The sequence below is a fragment of the Calypte anna genome, chromosome 3, assembly GCF_003957555.1.
Source record: "Calypte anna isolate BGI_N300 chromosome 3, bCalAnn1_v1.p, whole genome shotgun sequence".
Classification (NCBI taxonomy): domain Eukaryota; kingdom Metazoa; phylum Chordata; class Aves; order Apodiformes; family Trochilidae; genus Calypte; species Calypte anna.
In genome coordinates, this window is record NC_044246.1 from 54,567,831 (window position 1) to 54,589,551 (window position 21,721).

General features: G+C 39.5%; 1 protein-coding gene across 1 annotated transcript in view; it reads left to right on the forward strand.

Annotated features, from left to right (window-relative positions):
* The first annotated feature begins 327 nt into the window (after nucleotides 1-327).
* WDR26 (WD repeat domain 26) overlaps nucleotides 328-21,721 on the forward strand; it is a 33,836-nt gene continuing 12,442 nt past the window's right edge. Inside the window, exons 1-8 of the mRNA XM_030448732.1 lie at nucleotides 328-1,275; nucleotides 2,900-2,999; nucleotides 3,122-3,178; nucleotides 9,722-9,858; nucleotides 10,421-10,518; nucleotides 11,383-11,539; nucleotides 16,527-16,665; nucleotides 20,534-20,674. Of these exons, the coding sequence (XP_030304592.1) occupies nucleotides 914-1,275; nucleotides 2,900-2,999; nucleotides 3,122-3,178; nucleotides 9,722-9,858; nucleotides 10,421-10,518; nucleotides 11,383-11,539; nucleotides 16,527-16,665; nucleotides 20,534-20,674 (1,191 nt within the window). The 5' untranslated portion in view covers nucleotides 328-913. The remainder of the gene's footprint in view (nucleotides 1,276-2,899; nucleotides 3,000-3,121; nucleotides 3,179-9,721; nucleotides 9,859-10,420; nucleotides 10,519-11,382; nucleotides 11,540-16,526; nucleotides 16,666-20,533; nucleotides 20,675-21,721) is intronic.

Below are 21,721 nucleotides of genomic sequence, written 5' to 3' on the forward strand. Positions count from 1 at the left end.
GCTTTGCGAAGCCAGCGTTCCCCCCTCCACCCGGTCACCTCCCAGGTGACAGAGACAGCCGGTGCCGCCGAGACGTGTCAGGGTGGGGGGGCTCTCACTCGCGCGTGCCCATTGTGCACCTCTTCGCGCCTCCACCGTCGAGCTTTGGCTTCAGCCCTGCCGGGCGCAGGCACATGCCCCGGGACCCCCCGGAAGACACTCACGGGCGGGACGCTTACAGCCCCCACAGGCACTAGCGGGCTCCTGCCCCAGCAGGCGGGTGGGCACGGCGCGGGGTAGCCAGAGGCAACCAGCAGCTATCCCGACGCCTGCCCCGCCGACGCCCCCCGGCACCTATAGGACCCATACTCCACCCCCAGCCCTGAGCGGCGGAAGTGTGTGTAGGGGGCAGTATAGGAATTTCCTGTGACGTCCCGGTCCGGACTCCATTAGGCTGCAATTGGTCTGAGAGGAGACAAACCCAGCGGGCAGCGAGAGGAGCAGGCCGGGCGCCTGGGGCTGCCGGGTGGGGGCTCAGGGCAGCGGCGGCCGCCATCGCCAGAGGGAGCCCCGAGTGGGCGGCGGCGCTGCCTCCGGGACCCCCGGGGGGAACAGGGTCCTGCTCCGCCTCCCCTCATCTCCGCCGTCCTCCGCCTCCCCCTCCTCGCCCCCCCGGCTTCCCACCACGGCCGCTCTCGGCGAGGAAACTCTGGCCTCCGCTTCCTCCTCCTCCGACTCGGACACCGGCGGAGCCTCCCCGCCCCCGCGGAAAAAAGCCCGGGCCTCCCCGGCGGCGGCGGTGGAGGGAGCAGGAGAGCCCGGGGCTTCCGCGGGCAGAGCAGGCCTCACCTCGTCCCAGTCCCCCTCGCTCCCCGCCGGGGTCGCCCCCGCCGCCGCCCCGCTCAGAGGCAGCAGCAGCGGCGTCGGCAGCGCTATGCAGGCCAACGGGGCAGGAGGGGGCCAGCAGCAGCAGCAGCCGCCGCAAGGGCCTGCAGGCTCGGAGCTGGGCTGCCTGGGTGCCCAGAACGGCGAGGCCTCGGCGGGCACGGCCGCCGGTGACCAGCTGGCCCACGCCAACGGGCTGCTGCCCTCGGCCAACAACGGCGGCAGCAGCTCCGGTGGCCTCGGTGTCAATAACGGGGTGCCTGCCGCCGGGGTCCCCGGCCCGGCCGCCGCGGAGCTGGGAGGCAGCAGCGGCAGCGGCGGCAGCGCCCTGAAGAAGAAGAAACGGCTATCGCAGTCCGACGAGGACGTGATCCGGCTGATCGGGCAGCACCTCCACGGACTGGGCCTTAAGTAAGTGGCGGTGGCTGCGGAGACGGGGGAGGCCACGGTGGGCGTGAGGGAGCGCAGCCGCGGGGAGAGGAGGTGGGGCTCTTTCTCTCCCCCCTGCCCCGGTCGGGGCACCCTGACCGAAGGCCTTCTGAGGACCCCGCACACAGGGCCCTCCATCCTCCGCTCCTCTCGCGGGGAGGGAACAGCAGGGTTCGGCGCAGGGTCTCAGGAGGCCGGTGGTCCCCGGGGAGGATGGGGAGCTGGGGCTGAGGGGAGAGGAAGGGACCTCCGACGGGGGGCAGGGAGGGAAGGGGCGGTTTGGTGGCCAAACCGCCCCGTCGCAGCCTGGTAGTACCCCAGCGAGGAGAGGCCAGCGCCTGGTTGCGAGGCAGGGCAGTGGGGCTGGCCCAGTCGCAAAAAAAAAAAAAAATGGAGCCGGAGATGTATTTTCCAAGCCTGTGCCGGTCAGCTCGGTGCCTGCGAAGGGACAGGCCGGGAGCTTCCTCTGCAAGGGATGGCAATATGGAAGTCGAGTTGCACACCGATAAGGGCAGATCAATATGAATGTGTTAGTGGGGGAGAAGTTACCTGGTAAACATAATGGGGACGCAACTGGGCGGGGGTTGGGGGTGGGTGGGGGTGGTTGTGGCGGGCGGTTTTTTGCATATGAGCTCCAGAATTTGGCTTGTCAGCGGGGAGGAAGCAGGCGCAAACTGAACTGCCACTTAAATAGGCTGTTCGGTTTCACTCTGAAAATATTCCTTGTAAACGGTGAAGGCCTCTGCAGATTTGTTCTGGACACAGGTTTTTTTTTTTTTAGTAATCTTAGCTGTAGACTACAAATGAACGTTCAATCTCTTTCTTAAAATCAGAATAAGGAGACATTTCCCAGTGGAGATGAGGATGACTAAAAATTCTAAACATAACACTCGTTTTGCTAAAGGCAACACGTCATGATTTTTGGAAAGAGGGTAGAGAAGTCCTGTAAAGTCTTCATGTAGCTACCGCAAAAGAAGTCTTCAAAACACTCTGGAATGGGTCAATTACATGGAACACACAGAATAAATTGCCTCTGACACAAGAGGCAAATTTTCAGCAGCAGACAACTCGTGACTGTTTGTAGATGACACCACAGTAAATAAGCTATTTTTAGCATAAAAGGGGAAGGACTATAGGTTCATGATTTTATTTGTTTTATTTTAAGGAATCATTCTTTCAATATGTGATGAAGAAAAAGTTAGGCCTGTTGCAGATGTAGTGACTCTGTGTTCTATTATGGGGTGGGGGGGAGGGAAAGGGTGGGCAGGGGATGATAGCCAGTAGCTAACAGCTTTCTAGTCTGTATCTTCCTTCATGAAGTTTATCTTCTGTGCAGGGATGGCTGTTTGTGGTGGCTGGTAAGTCACATACTTTATGGTATTTCAGCAAAGCTTTCAAGTTCATGGACAACTTACTTTAGATATAGGTAGTTGTTTACATGTTTCAGGCAAATGAGATGGTCTTTTTGGACAAGCATCTGAATCTGATCATAGTATTCTTACTTTAATAAAGTTACTTTTAAATATGGTTAACTGTTATCATAGCAGGCGGTATATTTGTAAGGGTAAAACTGGTCAGGTTTTTTTACACTGTATCTCTCCTGCAGCCAGACTGTTGATCTTCTCATGCAAGAGTCAGGATGTCGTTTAGAACATCCTTCTGCTACCAAATTCCGCAATCATGTCATGGAAGGAGAATGGGATAAGGTAACGTAGGGCTTATAGGACTGTATTAACCACTGTTTAAATTTATAGTATCTGTGAGAGAATTAAAAATCCATCCTCCTTATGTACTTTTTTGTTTTGTTTTCTTATGCTGATTTCTGCAGGCAGAGAACGACCTGAATGAACTTAAGGCCTTAGTGCATTCTCCGCATGCAATTGTGGTAAGAGGCACACTTGAACTCTTTCAGAACTGTGTAGTTAGACTAGTTGTAGTGGTGTAATCTTTCACTATGGAATTGGTTGTCCATAGTTCTTGCTTTCTTTTTTGTTTGCTTTAGGCAGCTTTTATGCTGTTTCAAATGTCATACTAATTTGAACTTTTTGATTCCTTTCTGGAGTGAGAGATAGGAAGTCCAAAAGTATTGAGGCTAATATGTGGTGCATTGAATGCTTAAACTTTGAACATCCTTAACTGAAAAATAAAAATCCTGTAACAGTCCTAAAATAGGTCAGCTTCTGTAGAAATTGCTTATGTTGAATATGAATTTCACGCCTGAAATATTTCTCACAATCTCTGTGTTTGTGTGAGTTATGTCTTCTTGAGGGAAGAGAAGCTTAGCAATAAAGTAATAGTAATACAGAGTTGGCATTGTAATAGCACATTACAAGTATATGGAGGCTGCTGTAGTGCATGAACAATACTGTTGCTTTTCCAGATGGCTTCTAAAGGGCAAATGCATTTGTGTTTCTGTTTACGATTTTATTTGGACCTTTTTCTCTGGCTTTTTCTTGAAAGATGAACCTAGAAATAAAAGATTGGTAGATCCTGTGACTTTGCAGTTACAGTATGTGTAATTCTGATTTTGGTTAGTTTGAGGAAAGTATTTTCTTGATTTTTCTATCTCAAGATGAAAATTATTACTTAGCTCTTCAAATGTCTTGTTCTGTTGTGTTTAAGCTTTTATTTTAGTGACATGAAGTTAGAACAATTAAGGTCACTTGAGAAGAAAACAGCAGCAAGGCTTTTTGAAGTGTCTGGCTGTAAACAATGGAGAATCAGCTGGTGGCTGCTTAGCTCCACTTCTAGCTGATTCATTTGTTGTCAAGACAATTTCCTGTCTGGTGGGGGAGGGAGAGAAAGGAAGAACAGGAAGTGAAGTAGGAAAAACAGATGTTTAACAAAACATCAGAGGGTAGGTGAGGGAAGTTTGCATTCTGTTCTCTTAATTTGGTCAATGCTTAGCACCTGTTAATTAGACTAGTAGTTCACTGTCTCTTTTCTGAAAGACTTGAGGTAGGTAAGACTTGCTGTTAAAATAGTTTGGAATATTGCATGCAGTTCTCAATAGTTCATGGAAACTGAAAATAGGAAACCACTGTATTTGAGTATGAAAGGTAATTTAAGGCAAATTTTCTCATGTTTCTTCGGAAGTTACCAAGTTTCTCTGTATTATTCAAGTGTTTTACACGTCTGGTAGTCAAGAGGTTTAGCTGAATATTGATGTTGAAGAGCCTAACTTGAGGAGAAAGGGGACTTCCCTTCTGTTTTGGAGGGCTCTGGAATCATGCTCTTTCTGAATGTTGATGCCTAACTGCTTGAATAAAACTTGGTGCAATAAAAATACTTGGTACAGACTGAACTTTACCAAGTTAAACCAAATATTAAATAAATTTTTATAAATAAATATATATTTGGAAATACTAAATAATAGTTAAATATTAAACCAAATGTTAACTGGGATTTTTGTTATTGTTGGTTGTTTTTTTTTTGAAGTTGTTTGGCTGTGTGTAAAACAGATAACAATATTAATATCTCAAATATGTTAATAAGAAAGTACTGATTTGCAGGGATAAATTGAGTGTATGTGTGCTCCATTGCATGTGCGGTCTCCACCTCCTTCCCTGCCTGGCTGTTTTGTACATGGTTGAGAGTCTGGGTGGGTATTAAGTGTAGTCAGCTCCTGGAAAACTAGTAAAAGACCATTACAGGTAAGGAGGAATGCTTTGTGCTCTGTAGGTAATTCTAATTCAGGCTCCAGCAAAGTCAGAGCTAATGATGATAAATATCTTATTACGGAAAATTGAAACACATGCTTCAGTTAACTCTTAATACCAGAAAATTAGATTTTGAGTTTCCTGACTCCAGAATTGTGACTCATACTGTATGAATAGATGGTTAAAAAGTGAGTGAATGCAAGAAGAATGGGTACCTTAAAGTTTTCCTGGACAAAATGACCAAGATATATAGCTGCTTTTGAAATTTCTGGTCACTGAAAAGCTTATGCATATATTTTTAAAATTCGACTGCTGTTTTAATTGCTTTATTTCCATAAACTGTTGTGAGTTCTACAGGAGGTGAAATGGCTGACTTTAGTTGGTAAACTTTTGATGCTGTGTACTGACATCTTGGAAGGAAGGGAGACAGTATGCTTATTTCTGTTTTTGTCAACACAACTGAATCCTGTATTATATGTGATTAGTCACCTTTATTTTTCCAGCATGTAAGACACAGTTGTCTTGAAACAGACTGTGGGAAAACTTAGTAATTATTTCAGGCGTATTATTTTTCCTTGAGTAACACTTAAAAAGTATCAGCTTGAAGCCAGTTCGAGGTTTTGCTTACTTCAGGGCTATTCAGGCATCTTGTATCAGCTATCTTAGGTGAGCTATTAAATCTAGAAATGAATCTGAAGATTATTCTTCTGTAGTCATCTAGAGTATACTTTCTAATACTCTTTATTTTAATTTACTTAAATGGGGCTTTTCCTCAGTTCTGGACGTATACAGCCACCGCAGCAAGCAGTACAGTAAAAAAAGTTATGTCATTTAAGTGAAGTGCTCCACCTGCCTGCATGGTGTCCCTCTTGCTACCAGTGCGAAGGGCAGTTCCTTGTTGGAATGAATTACTCATTAAGTGGTTGAAGCTTTGTTAAATTCTATACATATTTTTGCATATCATATTTTGTGTTCAGGTTGGATGGTTTTTAAGTGTTTTTATCAGAGTTTTAGAAGACTATCAAAGTAGTAAGAAGTACAAAATAATGAAAACCAGGTTCTTGGTTCTGCAGGCTATAAGCAGATGGCTGCTGTATTGAGTTTGTCCTGAAACATCAGCTGATAATTTGTCTGTCTTTCTTTTGTTGCCTTTATTTCAAAGATTTACTTATGACAGCAGTGTTACTCATTTTTTGAACTCTTGGTACAGTAATAAAACTGTTGTGGAGTTTGTTTAGATCTGCAGGTTAAAAATAACACCAAAATCTAATCCTAAAATTAGGTTGTTAGGCATTTTAGTTTTCTGAACCCCTGAAGATTTGCTACTGTAACAAGTGATCAAAGTGGCACAATTTATTGACTGTGGTGGGAAGTTTGTCCTGTTACTTTCATGGTTGTGTTGCTGAGGCTTTCACCTTCACTTACCTGGTGCTGGTGAATCGTGGCACATGCAGAACTTCTTAGAATTTTAAGATTTTGCCAGAGGCTTTCCTACTAATGATTAGAACAGTGACAGAGTAAAACACTAGTCATTAGTGTTAGTAATAGAAAGCTGTAGTTTGGAGAAAGCAAAATGCTAATAGTATACACATTAAAACAAACAGACTAAAAACCCTCTGCAGCCATTAACTCCTAGTTTTGCCCCACGGTGATCAGAGGTTTAACTTGCACTAAAATAATAACTTGTAGAAACAACAAAGTAAAACACTTTATCCTCACCTTCTCTGTAGAGTTGAAAAACAGGATGAGGTCTTAATAACTAAACAAAACCAGCCTGACTGCATACTGAAACTCTTGTACTGCATTCTTTCAGGGGTCCTACAGGGTGAAGACTGTGATATAAGCTAAGTGATGGTGGTGTCTGGATTTAAAGTGCTCAGCAGTAAAGAGAGTGATGCTAAATTTCCATTGCAGACACTGAGATGATAATAACAAATCCCAGGCACTTCTGCTACGTTGTAAATGGTATCATTTGGATTATGATAGTTTTTATTTCCCTTGTTTGGAAGGGAGCTAAAAAAATACGGAGATTTGAGTAAGCTGTTGTTCTGAATGCATTGCATAAGATTAGTTTTATACTAGTTCTGTTCTACTTAAATCCCAGGGTTTGTGCTTTTAATTTACAGTTGCCAATATTATAAACAGTTCTCTTCTAGAAGAGTTTTTGGGTTCTAGAAGAGATTATGTACTCAAAATGGTCTTGTCTACCATGAGAAAGTGATATTGGAAGTAATGGAACGGTATTGTTAGCAGGGCATATAAGTGTTGAGAGAAAATTAAGACAAAATTCAGTCATTCAGTGAAATCTGTTTGTCAGCAATGTCAGTAGTTACACAGTAACGTGGCAGGGTGCTGTGAGTGTCCTGATATAAATTACTTGAAATATGATGTCACTGGAGTGTGACTTCTGCCTTAAGGAGGCTGTATTCATGCCATTGTTAGAATATGCTGTAGAGCAAGTTTTGGCACATTTATCAAAATAGCTTAGAAAATCACTTTAATTTCCCTATCAACACTTTACACTATTTCTACATTTTGCTATAGATAAGTTACAGTTTAAAACTGCTTATCTCTTATGCTGATTCTCCATTATGTTAACGGTAGACTCTTGCATAAAGTGTACAGTACTGTATTGTTCTGGAAGCTTTTATACTCTGAATGTGCCAAAGTCACACGTGATGACTTTTTTTTTTTTTTTTTTAAATAAAATACTTAATATACTTTCTAATCTAAAACTGAAGTTTTACCTCTCTGGGTAACTCGACAACAGCATTCTGCATGTTAGTGTTCCTGTTATGCTTCCACTGGAATTGTCAGGACTGGCATTATGAAAACCGGGTTGTTGGTTTTTTTTGTGGGGGTGGGGTTTCTGCTCTTTTTACTTTTTCTCCCTAAAGAAATTAAATCAACATGCCAAATCCTTAAAGGAAGGAGGGAGAAAGTTAGTAGATATAGATATGCTTATCATATTTAAGGAAAGATGATATAAATCAAATATTACATACAGTGAATGGAGAACTAGCGGTATTATAGTTTTCATTACTAAGTGGAAATACTAGAGTATTTTTTGTAATGTTTATCATCAGTGTGAAGTGACCAAGAAGAGTAAAATACAGTATGTGATTCCTACCTGAGCACTTCTATGCATCTTTATGAGCACATCCAGCTAAGAGAGGAAGGTCTTACACATCCTGCTGCCAGTATATAAGCAAACAGTGTGAGGTCTGCTGGCCTACTGCATGGAACCAATCACTGATGTTGTAAATAACTTTTTTGTTTGTTTTGTAAATGTCAGAACACCAAAATATGTCATCTCACCTGGAAAAACTGTACAGTGATGCTCTAGCAATTCCAAATTCAAATAAAGATGTGGATAGGGAATGTAATATGGGTTTGCTTGTCACATAGAGGATAACAATACTACTACAGACATGTTTGAACATAGAGCACCTTTACTGTGTAATGTTCTACACTTCTCAAAGCTGTGTAGTGTGTTAGTAACACTGTGTACAGAAACTATTCATTTGAAGAATTGTGCATGTCTGGAACCTAAAACTGATTTATGTTTTAAATTTGGATTTTACCTATAGTAAGCTTTACACTTTCATGTAAGCTGTAATAGGACAGCAACATCTTAAATCTCTGGATGATTCCTCTACTTAAGGAGGCTAGCAGTGAGTTTGAAACTGAGTAAACATTGACCAAATATGATCATGAAAACTGAGGTGCCTGAGGTCTGACAAAGCAAAGGAAACCAGTGATTGAACTGGTGGTGTATTTACTAGAAAAGCAAATGTAATTTGCTATCCTTGATCTTCGCTCTGTTTCTCACTGGTGTATCTAAGAACATATGTTTTTCTCTTTAACCTGGTGAATTTTGCTGACCAGAAAGATCTTTTTATCTCTCATAAATGCTAGCAGTAAAGGAGATGTGCAAACACAGAATAGTATGCTTCACCCAGAAACAACTAAAATGTGTATCTAATAAATAATTTAAAAATTACAGAAACGTTGGGTTTTTGAATATAGTAAATGGATGCCTGATTTTCTTCTTTTATCTACATATACTTGTTAGAATAGCAGACTTGATTTTATTTTTTTAATGAAATAGGAAAAACACGTAAGATGCAAGTAACACTATGAAATAGTAATGATTACTTCTGAGAAGTGAAGTGATTCCAAAATACAGGAAACTATTTTATTTTTAATCCTGAAAAATGATACAACGCTCAAGGAAAACAACTTGACGCTCCCTGAGGTTTTGTTTTATAGTTCCATGTAAATTGGTTATTTCTGTATGTTACAAATCTATGCAAACAACCCTTGTCAGCTCCTCTGTAAGAAATATGAGACCTTCTTAAGCTGACCTGCTGTGTTCTGTGCTCTCATGCAGTCTTAAGTATATGACTAACTGCTTTTTGGTGCTTCTACTGATAGAATGTAAGATGGGGAAGCATATTTAATTCAGGGTTTGAAGGATGGCAACTGAAAAGAGAGTGAGCAGGAAAACAGTACAAGTTGAAGGGGGGGGGAGGGAAATCTGAGAAATGAGGGAGGAAGATACTTTAAGCTCCATAATAACGAGAGGAAGAAAATTAATGGATAACTGCTGAAAACCCAGCAAAAAGAAACTGAGTAATGAAACATTACATACAGCTGTATTTCTGAAGGGTATAGTAGAATGGTTTCTACTGTTCTGTTTAGGCTCAAACGTTTTCTGAAACTTCAGTCAACCTTTTTCCCCTGACTGCTGCTTTCTGTCATGTCAGAGGATGAAGTTTTTGCTGCTGCAGCAGAAGTACCTGGAATACCTGGAGGATGGCAAGGTCCTGGAGGCACTTCAAGTTCTACGCTGTGAACTGACTCCTCTGAAATATAATACAGAACGTATTCATGTCCTCAGTGGGTAAGTGTTTGGGATTTGAGAGCTTTTTTGGTGGAATTTTCCGAAGAATTCTATAGTTTTTGGTAGTGGACTTGACAAAAACTCAAATTCTATAAAAGCTGTTGTCCGGTTGATCAATAAACCGTAGTGAGATATGCTAAAATTTTGAGTGTAAACTATTTAGTAGTCAGTATTCTGTTTCAGATGCCTGAAAACAACCTGATTATGGTTAATCATACTAGAACCTGAACACATACAAATGCATGGTTGTCCAGTCTTGAGAATCATTAGCCTGTTAGCTTGTAATTGAATAAGTAGATTATTATAGTCTGCTTTATTATTTGACGAAGATGTTTTTACCTTCCCTAAAATCTGTGTGGTTTTTTTTCTATTGCAAATTTGTAGATGTTTGTTCTGAAGATGTCTGTTTTTGTGAAATTGTTCCTTGCCTTTTTTCCCATCAGTCTCAAGCTTAAATCACCTGTTTCCAGTTCATTAAGAATGTTATACATCATGCTTTAAAGTGAAAAGAATGATTCCAGAAAGACTTGGTCTGTTGGTGCGTGTGCGCTTTTTTACACAGGTATCTGATGTGTAGCCACGCAGAAGACTTGCGTGCAAAAGCAGAGTGGGAAGGGAAAGGAACAGCTTCCAGATCGAAACTTTTGGACAAACTCCAGAGTAAGATGTTCTAGTGTTTAGAATTTATTCCTGCCTGTGTAAATACAGTACATCTTACATAATGATGTATCCCAGGGAATCGACTTTAACTGCATATGCCAATTGTTGTTTGTGTATTTCTTGGTTAATGGGGATGCCATTTCACTTTAGTCTTCTGTATCTAATATTTTGCTGACTTGGATAAACTATTTGGAATAGAAGCTCTTATTTCTTAGCTCTACTGTGTGCAGTCATAATACAACTTGGTGATTAAATGTGCAGTTTGGGGTGGGAGGGGAGTGTTTGGTAACTGCCAGCTATATTGAAAGGCTGAAACTTAATGTGGCCTTGTCACCACTGGAGATACTAGTGCTGTTTGATAGTGGTCTCAGACTTTGCTATGAAGTGTGGTTTCTCCTTTCTCTTTCTTGTGGCTCTTGTAATACTATGGATCAAAGTTGTAAAACCCATGGTATTCTTTAATTTGATAGTGTTAATGGAGAATTCCTTAAATGAACACAACTGATACTATTTAGAATTTTACAGATTTTGTTCAATACCGGGCTTTGAGTTAGCTTGTGTAAATTAGCTTGTTGTTGTTGGCCAGGGCGACATCTACTATAATTACAAATACATTGCATACATTTCTGGTTTCCAGAAGTTTGTTTCTAATTCCAGATGTATAGCTGTAAATTTGATTGTCTGTGTGCTCTTTTTTCCTGTAGCTTTTAAACTTCACTTGTTAATGTCTCTTCCAAAAACACTAATCAAAATATGCTCTTACTGGTAACTTGGTTTTGATATGTATCTTTTTTTTTTTCTTTTTTTGTTTGTTTTTTTGTGCGTTTTGTTTTGTTGTTTGTTTTCTTAATCACTTTTTTAAAGCATACCTACCCCCATCAGTGATGCTTCCTCCAAGGCGTTTACAGAACCTGCTACGTCAGGCTGTGGAGCTACAACGGGACCGGTGCCTATATCATAATACCAAACTAGACAGTAACCTAGATTCCGTCTCACTGCTAATAGATCATGTTTGTAGTAGGTAAGACACCCTTGTGACTTTTAAGATGGGCAGCGTTTTTTTTCTTTGTCTTTTAAAATAATATAATTGTACTAACTGTTACAGGGAACATGAAAATTATACTGAATTGGTTTAACAGGATTTGACTGGGAAAAGACAGTTCTCATTAAATTAATAGTTGGAGGGAGTAGAAAAGGTGTGTGTAAGAGACTTTGGTAGCTGGATATGTGGTAATGAAGTCAGACTGAAACTTCAAAATTTTAATCACATGGGTATGAATAGAATATATTACAATGCTAATCCTTTGCCACATGTTTCTTGTAGTTCTGGACAGTTGGTCTGTTTATTTATCAACACATAATTGATGTGTTTTTTCACTGGAGAATCACTAGTATATTGCTTATCCAGGCTGTCTTCCAGCTTTCTGGAATGCAGAAAGTCTACTGAAGCATACTTTAAGAAGTTAACTTTCAGTTTCAACTTTTAGTAGTGGAAAGAGAAGCGCAAAAGTAAGACACAAAGGTTAAAAGTAGAAATGTGCAATAGGCATTTGGTATACATAATATATAATATGGATGATGTAAAGAACTCTTTGCAGATTTGTAAGGTAGTAAGAATGAATGTCTCATAGCTGCATATTAGCTCTTAAGACTGCCTAGATAATTTTTACAAAACAGATGCTGCTTCTGAATTTACAAAATGCCATATTCTAGAAGATGTATGAAGCATGAAGATGTTAGTTTGCATGTAACAAATGGCTGACTTGAGTGTTTTCCTCAAGCAGCAGAACTTGGTCACACACATAAAAACTCTGTACCATTTATGGAAAGCTGCTGTGCCTATTTTAATAGGGAATGAAGGCGAGGATAGGTAGAAAAAAGGGCTGAAGGTGGTACCCTTTTATGTTTGCTCATGTAGCAGTCCAGTGCTTGGGTGTATGGTGGAATTTATTTTCATGCTCGGGTTGGTTAGCTGATCTAAGGAAGCACTGATAAACCTGCTTATAGAAATTTTCTGAACTCAGTTGTTCTGAATTGTGTTCTTGAGTTACTTGGAATCTGTTTTTAAAGATTCAGACTTCTGTAGTACTTCACTGTAGCCATCTTACGGTTCAGTATCATTGGCACTTCATCTATTCAAGTAACTTTTTTAGGCTCTTGTCTAGCTTGCAGCTTTTTTACATCACAAACTTGAAGCAGTTTTGCATGTGTGCATGTGGACGTTTGACTGTTCCCCATTTTAAGAGCTATTGGAAATTATTAGGTAACTGGAATTGTGGCTTCTCAGCTTCAGAAGTGAGTCTTAAAATAATGGAAAGAGATAAAGTTAGAGTAATTTTACAAGTCCATAAATAACATCGTATGTTCTGTAGAGCATGCAAGCCAATCGGAAAGAGCATGTTTTACTGAAAGACTAGTTTGAGCTGAACATAAAAGATACTATGTGCAACAAATCTGGACTTGAATTTCACCCATCTGGACATAAGTTTGGCCATAGATTTGGTGATGTTTTGTTTTGTTTTTTCCACCAAATGTGGTCTTTCCTAAGCTTGCCTATTCGGTATGTATACCTATTTACATACTCATGACTACTTGAATTCCAAAAGAAACCCTACTTCAAAATCAAGGCTTCCATTCTGTCCTCAACTCAACCTATTGTACCTACCTATTGCAGGGGTCTGAGATCAGTATGTGGTGCTCTGTACGTGCTGCTATGTTTGGGCATAATGAGGTGAGTTAAAGACAGTGGAAGCCAAATTTTGAGTATAAACTGAGAGATGTGACAGTAGTTTCTGTCCTGCTTAAAAGATAGAACACTGACAATTTTCCCTTTTTTTAAGTTTGAACTAGTACTTGAATTGCACTAATGGGTAAAATGTTTAACTAAAACCTAATCACTTCATAAGAATGGGAGATAAGAGGGAGATACTGCTGCGAGTCTTGTACCTGAGATTTTGAAAATAAAGAATTAATGCTCTTGGGGTGTTGTTTTGTTTTTGGGTTTTTGTTTGTTTATGGTTTTTTGGTTTTTTTTTCTTGGGGGGAGTGTTTAGTTTTTTGGGGGGGTTTTTTGTTTTTGAGAGCCTTTAGACTAGTTGTGTGTTTTATTGGGTTTTTGGGTTTTTGTTGTTGGTTTGGACTTTTCCCCCTGAAGTTCTCTAGTCTTAATTTCATGAAAATAAACTTCAGTCTGAGTTTACAAACAGTGAAGCCCAAATGAGAGGTGAATGCTGCTGCTTTTTTGATAGTAGCATTACTGTAAAACTTTTTTTTAAAAAAAGAGCCATTGTTGAAGTTAAGTCTCCCGTTGTAGGCACAGGGAATAAAAAAAGTATCTGGTGTTTTATTTAGAATTTTGAACATCTGTAAATACAACAGATACCTATTAGATACTTCATTTGAGTATGTGAACATTATTCTGTGCTGAACACAAGAATTTGTAATGAAATACTTCAGATAAAGAACCTTTGAGTTACAATAATATCTAATTACTAAAATTAGAAACTGTTGGATGACTAGTTTTGGTTTCTTGTTTCAAGACTGGTGCAATTCCCTTCAGCAGAAGGGTTATTTAAAGTACACCTTGCTATCTGTGACGTCAGACTTAGTGGACTGTGTATTTCATTAAGTGAATAGAACTTTTTGTGAGCGTGCTCTGATCTAGCTGAATTGTGAATAGCATAATTCACTAATGGGATGTGTCTGCAGCATCTTTATCAACTGTGCCCTTTTTAGGAATCTAAAGGCCACCTTACTATGAAAATTGTGTACTTCTGCGTTATATGGCTTGCTTTTCATGTCTAGAAAACCTTAGCTGCTTTTCTTAGGCTTTAAAATACAAATTGCTATTATTCTTTAGAATATATATTTTTTAATGAAATATATTGAAAAGTTTTTTCTGGGACACTTGTACTTTGTGTAAGTTAGAGGCAAAGATTCTTTCAGCTTCTAGACAGAACTACTGGTATGAGGGAAAACATTAACTTACTAGAGCATAGCTAAATAGTAATGGATCACTCTTCCTGTGTGTGTACCCGTATAAGGGCTTGGCTACCTACTTCTAGACTTCAAGGAAAAGTCTTTCATAGGTGGGGCTTTTTACCTTGGGCTCAGTGTTGTTCCAGTTGCAGCTAGGCAGTTCTTGGTAAGATTAGAGCAGGAGCAGAACAGACTTGTATTTTTCTATCAGCAATTAAATACATACCTAAAGAAGCTGACTGTGAATCTGTATGCTTACATTCTGTTTATCCTCCTCTACACAGGAAATAGGGATGTATGGTTATTTAGTCCTGCCTGTTAGTCTCGAAGCATGGGTTAGGAAGTAAAACTTCCTTACTCTTCTAGTAAAAGAAAATTGATTGAGAGGATATAGATACTCCGTTGAGCATAACATTTCTTAGCTTCTGGTAAGAAGTAGTTTTTCAAGTGTCTGTAAGCCTGGCTACCACAGAACTGTATTTTTAAACACAAAGTCAAAGGAAGTAGGGTTTTTAGGGCACTTTATCTTCAGTGGTAAGTACAACTGCACATTCACAGAGACTGCTGTTACGTTATGTCACAATTTCTCAGTCTGGGCAGACTGAAAACCAGGACAGAATTGCTATTGCCCCCCTCCTCCACCCTCCCAAGGGAAGGTAAAAGGGGAATAAGTACAAGAGACTTGGAAATTAAGACTGAAACAGGTTTACTAGAACAGGGGAAAGGCAGTAACGTATGGAATAAGGAACAAATACGCAACCTGATGTAGGTGATCATAGGGATAGGTGCCTGAGGGCCCCTTGCAGCAGGGCCAACTCAGGAGAGGGATCCATGGCTCTTCCCAGCACCCCATGGATGGGGACTCTGAAGAGCACATGGTGAGCTGGTGGTAAAGTGCAAGGGAACAGCAGTGAAGCAAGTAGCAGGTGCAAAAGAGAGCAGGCCTTTGCTCTTCCTGACTTCTGTAGAGTATGGGCAGGAAATGGGAGGCAATATTGACTCCCCTCTGTTCTGCATCTCTTGAATCCCTCAGGTTCCTAAAGATGTTCTCTTTAGGTCCATGTACTGATACCAAAAATTATCCTGGTCCACTTAAATCATGACACATTAGTACTCCTGTGTTCCATTAGAATTGTGTTGCTCTGATCCACTGAGCACCATAAAAACTCAGCCTAAGACTAAACCATTTCAGGATCCCTGCAGTTCAAGAAAAAAAGTCTGCAGTTAGAGGCTACCTTTAAGTGAATCTGAACAGTGAACTTGTAGTCACTGCAGTATTGCTTCTAAAAGTCATCTACTGTAAATGCCTCCATTTAATTTAGCTATCAAATTTTTATACAGTAGGCAAGCTGTAAATAAAATTTGTCTTCAGTTCTTACCTAACTTAGTATTTTGACTGTTAGCTTTTCCTCAGTGTGTAACTAGAAGCTCTAGAGAAATGTTTGACTCTTTCCTTCAGTAGTTTATCATTTAATATCTTGTTTGATAACTTAATGTTTTACAAAATAATATATTTTGTGAGGGGAAACAGATCAAGTCGAAAGCTCATGAAAGTATGATGTTAGTTGTGTTTAGCTGTTGTTTGTGGTACTCTGCAAAGTAAATGAATAGTAACAAAGTGAAGGCAAACCTAACTCACTGCACAATTGTATTTTTAAAAAATGAATAAAGGAATAGCCCTGTTTCAACTTTTATGTAATAATCACTTGTAAATATTTGGCAAGATACAGCTAAGTGAGTTAGGTACTTACAAAAACATTACATGTGAATAAAATGATGCACAAACATTGCACATAGGGTTCAAAGAGGTTTGGACTTCAGTATTTTCTATACATCACACACAGTAGTATGTAACAAGCTGCTAACACTCCTACTGAGGTCTGATTTGTTCCAAGTGACATAAAAGCATGAAAGTTGTCTTGTATTGCATTTAAATAAGTTTGGTTTAGTTTTTACTAGCTTGATTTAAGAAAAAAATTCTCTTACTGCTTTCTTTTTAATCTAATGAATACATTTCTTTCTTTTCCCAGGAAACAGTTCCCATGCTATACACAGCAGATACTGACAGAGCACTGCAATGAAGTGTGGTTCTGTAAATTCTCCAATGATGGCACTAAATTAGCAACAGGATCTAAGGACACAACTGTTATTATATGGCAGGTTGATCCGGTAAGTGTGCAAAGTGTGAAAATGAATGTATGTAAAAGACTGAAGAATGCTGTCAGTGTAAGTTAGCAAAGGAGGGTGCTGAAAAGCTCATACCTACAGGCTTGAACAGTTGGCTTCTTTGAGGCAGGAATTGGTGCCTCTAAGCAGCACCATGGGTTAGAGCCTGCTGGTGCCCTTGTGGGGAGCTTCTTAACTTGAAGACCTTGAGAGACATTGGGTGAGAGTGAAAGGAGCATGACAGTGTGGAACCTCTATTCTAAGTCACTCTGACTTAAGGTACTTCTGTTCTTTGTATGTGGCTAACCCTTTCTTGTTATCCTGTTACTACTAGTATACTTGGATTTAAATACTTTATTTCTGAATAATAAAATGGTATCTGCTAAAGTGAAGTTCATTGGTGTACTGCTTCATGTGAGTTGTTTCATGTTGCCTTAGCTTGAGATGAAGATTTAAACACTTGCCATAATCTGCTGACATGCAAGTCTACCCATTAATTTTCTTACAGACTTAGCTTTTGATACTAAAATGTGGCACTGTTCCTCTTATAAAATATCCTATAGCTACAAGACTTGTCTTTTCTAGTCATATCTATTCTTATGTAAATAAAAACACTAAGCAGTGAATCTGAGACTGTCTTTTTGACTGGTAAAAGTAATATGAAAATATGTTCATATATTTTATAACAGGTGGAATTGAACTGTGAATTGAAAAGTGTGAATAAGGTTTGACACAAAGTATTGGAGTTGTTAATGCTTGTAAAACAGGATCAGAAGTAAAAGTCTTACACTTCGTAAGCACAGAACTGTGAACTGGTATGCTAAGTGAAAGACAAAAGATTTTTGCAGTTCTGTACTGGTTTTGAGTTGCATTTGAGAGCTGAACTCAGCCCTTTTCTTCCTAGTTAGAAAGCCATATAATTTGAGTCCTTTTTGATGTTTAGAAAGAGGGAGAACTTAAAGCCCTCTTCCATGGGCAAAGTTGCTAATAGCCCTTAAACTTTTCTTCAGGCACACAGCTGTTGTGGTTTGTTTATTGCTGGAGCCAGTGTGTTCTTGGCCAAAAAATGCTTAGCAGTATAAGATGACTTCTGTAAATTTTGTAGAATTATTCTGAAACAAACAAAAACCAAACAATACAGATAATTTTTTAAATAAATTCTGAATCAAATGTTTTTGCTGTTGTTTTGCCACTGGATTGTAGAGGCACATCTTTGTTTATATAGGTGGGATTTAATACCCAACATCTCAATTAGCATATTTCATAATGAGTTGTTAGCTGATATCTGGTTAATAAAATAAAAAAAAATGTATTGGTGAGTATTTTAGACTAACATTTTTGGCCAAGAATTACTAAAGGAACAAAATCCTAATAAAGACTTAGTGAGAACGCAGCTTTGTAGAATTTTTATCATCTGTATTTGAGGTACTTGAAAGGATTTACTTCTTTAAGGAGGTGGATGTCTAAATAACATTAGGTCACATAACTCAAATGGTTCATTTTGGTATTTGCCAGAGCATGCTTCTCATTTTCCTGTAGCAGCTGACTGTGTTGAATTGTGACTCTTTTGAATTGTAAGTTAAATCAGATTTGCAAAACTTAAGGTATTTAGAATTAATCTGTGTATATATATACTACAGGCAAACATATATGCAACTCTGAGCAGGTGATGAGAGAATGCTGTTTAAATGTACACTATTCTTTTACATACACTTGATGTGTCTGAGGTTTCCTCATTTCTCCCTTTCTTTTTTTCATCACCTCTCCTGAAGTGTAATAACACTGTTTCTGTGTGTGTTCTTCATTTCATGCCATTAATATCTTACTGCACTTTAACTCATGCTTCAGTTTGCATTTTCCTGTGTTCATTTCAAAGTTCTTAGCTGGTTCAACAGCATTAAAGACTATCTTGAGTGAACTATGTTTCTATGTGGAATGCATCATTTGACTAAGTGTGACAGAATCTCTAGAGTACAAAGGATAAGCAGAGCAGGTGCATCACCTTGTCTGGCATGTGTTGTCTTTGATAGAAGATTCTCCTTTCGGAAACCTTTCCTTTTTTTCTCTACACGTCCTAAAAATTGTTGGCAGGTTTTTGGTTTTTCAGCCAAGGAGCTTAACAACTGTAGACTTAAGCTGGTGCCTGGAGAGTTTTGTTTTTTCCACATAACAAAAATCTGGGAAGCTGTATGTAAGGGATAGAAGTGCTGAGATTTCTTTTGGTGGTGGGTGGGAAGCAAATTGACTAAATTTGGAGATGTGTTCCTGAAATATCACTGATTGCTGTTTCAGAACAAAACATGGTATAGCAGTTTTGCTGTATTTGGAGAGAAGTATGAGAGACAGTAAGAGCCACAAAGTCCTATTGTTAGAAGAGGAATGTTCCATATCTCTTGTTCCTCATGAGCCTCACATGTGATGCAGGAGAAGTAACAGGCATACTTTAGTCCTGATGTGAAAAGAAATGTGTTGCAGGCAAGCTCCAGGATGTGAGATGATGTCAGATGACTGTTTCCTTGCAGATTGGTTTAGCCACAGACACAGCAGTGTCTAGTGCAGATCAGGAATAATGATCAGAATGGAAAACAGGCCTTGGAGGTCCATTTGTTGCCCCTCTCTCTTTGTGCTTTGAATATTTTTCTTAGCTCACTGTCTTTTGAGGAACTGGGCTTTTCTAGCTAGCAGAGCCATGCAAGCTGCAGGCTGTCTGAAAGTCACCAAGTCCCTCACAGTTGATTCCATGAAATAGTTGTTATGTCACTCTGTTCCTTGACCACATTATTTCTCTTTAGAATCAAGCTATATGTTGCTGATTAATGCTAAAACAAAAGAAAAATAAGGTGCAATGTGAGAAATCAAGCTAGATTTTCAGATGAGTTGATCTTTCTGAAGAGAAATAGGAGGTATAAACATCTTCCATTGGCTGGGGGGGGGGAGGGGGAAGAAAATCGGTTTTCTGTTTTCCAGCAGAGTGCACAAAAATTACTTTCAACAGTTTAACAAGTTTATTTTTACTTTAGTATATTCATGTTGTTGTCAAGAGTCAGTGCTGATACTGTATAGAAGAAGGTTTCCGTGTTTAGGCTGCCAATGAGTGGTTTCAGAGTATCTAGCTGTAATATTTATTTTTATAAGCTATTTGGAAGTCAGGTTCCTCTGACAAGGCAGCAGAAGAGCTGTAACTGAAAGGTGATACAAGATACTCTCTGCACCAGTGAAGTATGCTTCATTCACTAAATCTGACAGAAAAGATGCAACATCTTGCTGTAGGTAATACTTCTGAAATAAGAACACCTCTCAAGGAAGCTTTTGAAATATCTTTATGTAAAACTTTTTTCTTGAGCAGTGCACGCAACATATACTCAAGTTTATAAAAACATTGGCACTTGGAGGTTTTCCCTTCTGAGTGTGCATAAACATTTTGGTTGTCTGTTTAACTGTGACAGACTTCCAGCACATCTAAACTTTTAAGAAAGCAACCTAATTCTGAAAAATATAGATACTTTGTTTTGCAGTACATGTAGAAAGTCTGGACACAACTGAAATCTTCTATAGCAAAACAAACATCATGCAATGTACAAGTCTGCATGCAATAGTATTTTGCTAGTTCTACCTTCAGAATCATGGAATATTAGAAAAAAATTACCTACAAGTGTTATTTTAAATGTTAAAACTTAAAAGCTTTCAGTTTATGGTCCTACTCTGTAAACTAGCAACTGCTTTTCAAGTAAGAACCTATTCACAGGTTTTGTGAGATGCAGGTGCCAGGCTGCACAAAGCAAACTTACTATTCTGTACTTGTACATACTATAAATGTGAAATCTAGCAGGAATTAATTTGCTCTGTCTTAGCAGAATCTCTCTTGTTTCAGGATACTCACCAGCTAAAACTACTTAAGACGTTAGAAGGTCATGCATACGGTGTATCCTATATTGCTTGGAGTCCAGATGACAACTATCTTGTTGCCTGCGGACCAGATGATTGTTCTGAGCTTTGGCTCTGGAATGTACAAGTAAGTAGTGACTAAGAGTTAAAAATAAAACTTTGTGGTCAGCATACCACTTTTGTTCAGTATTTATGTATGTTAAGCATGAAGGAAGTCCCTTCTACAAACTTTTGCAAAGATGTGAATGTGTAAGGAAGAGAGAGTGATTTTTTTTCTTTTTTTTTTTTTCCCCCACCTGGATTTGAAAAAACAGATTATGGCAGCCTAAAAATTCCATACTCAGTTTGTAGAAAGCTAAAGTTAGGGTTCAAGTCTAAGTGCCTGGGACTGTACAGCAGCTCCAGAGTATCTGCTTACTGATAGTTTGAGAAGGGATGGCGTAAATCCATCAGACCATAGAGAGCTAGTGAACAGATTAACAGAATAAATTAATTAAAAGAAACAGAGGGCAGAATTATCATCTAAGGGGAGCGATTGCTCCTTGAAGAATCTGATGAGCAGCAGAAGTAAATGCTACAAGCTATTTTTACTTATATGTAACCCTTTGAGTGATGTTAGTGGAAGTTCCGCAGAAGCTTAAATTTATGGTTTCAGAACTTTGTCTTTCAGTCAGACACTAGGTTACTTTGCCATTTCTTCTATGAGTTTGAAAATACTTTTCTGCTGTTGGTTGTTTAGAGGTATTGTTTGTTTTGTTTTGCTTTTTTTTTAAATGGGAAATTGAGTTGATATAAAAGCTTCCTCTGCCTCAGTTGCTGGCTGTATAGTCTTTCTTTTGCTGTCTTGGACTCTGAAAAATTTAGTTTCCTTAAACAAAAATGTTCTTTTTTTCACCCTTCAAATACTTTTCTTCTGTTTAATTGATTAAATTGGCTCAGTGAAGAGCACTAGAGATGGCATGAAGCAGTGGAGAGAAGCCCTTACTGTTTTGACAATGACAAGCAATTTACTGGCTCACTGTCATGTGAAGCAGTAGTATACTACTGCAATAATAGGCTAGGGATGAAAACTAAATCTTGGCACTGAGAGCTCCAGCTCAGGGAAGAGAATGTTCTACATGCTTTGATACTTCAACTTTTTAACAAAATACACTTAGTCAGATCCATTTTTCTT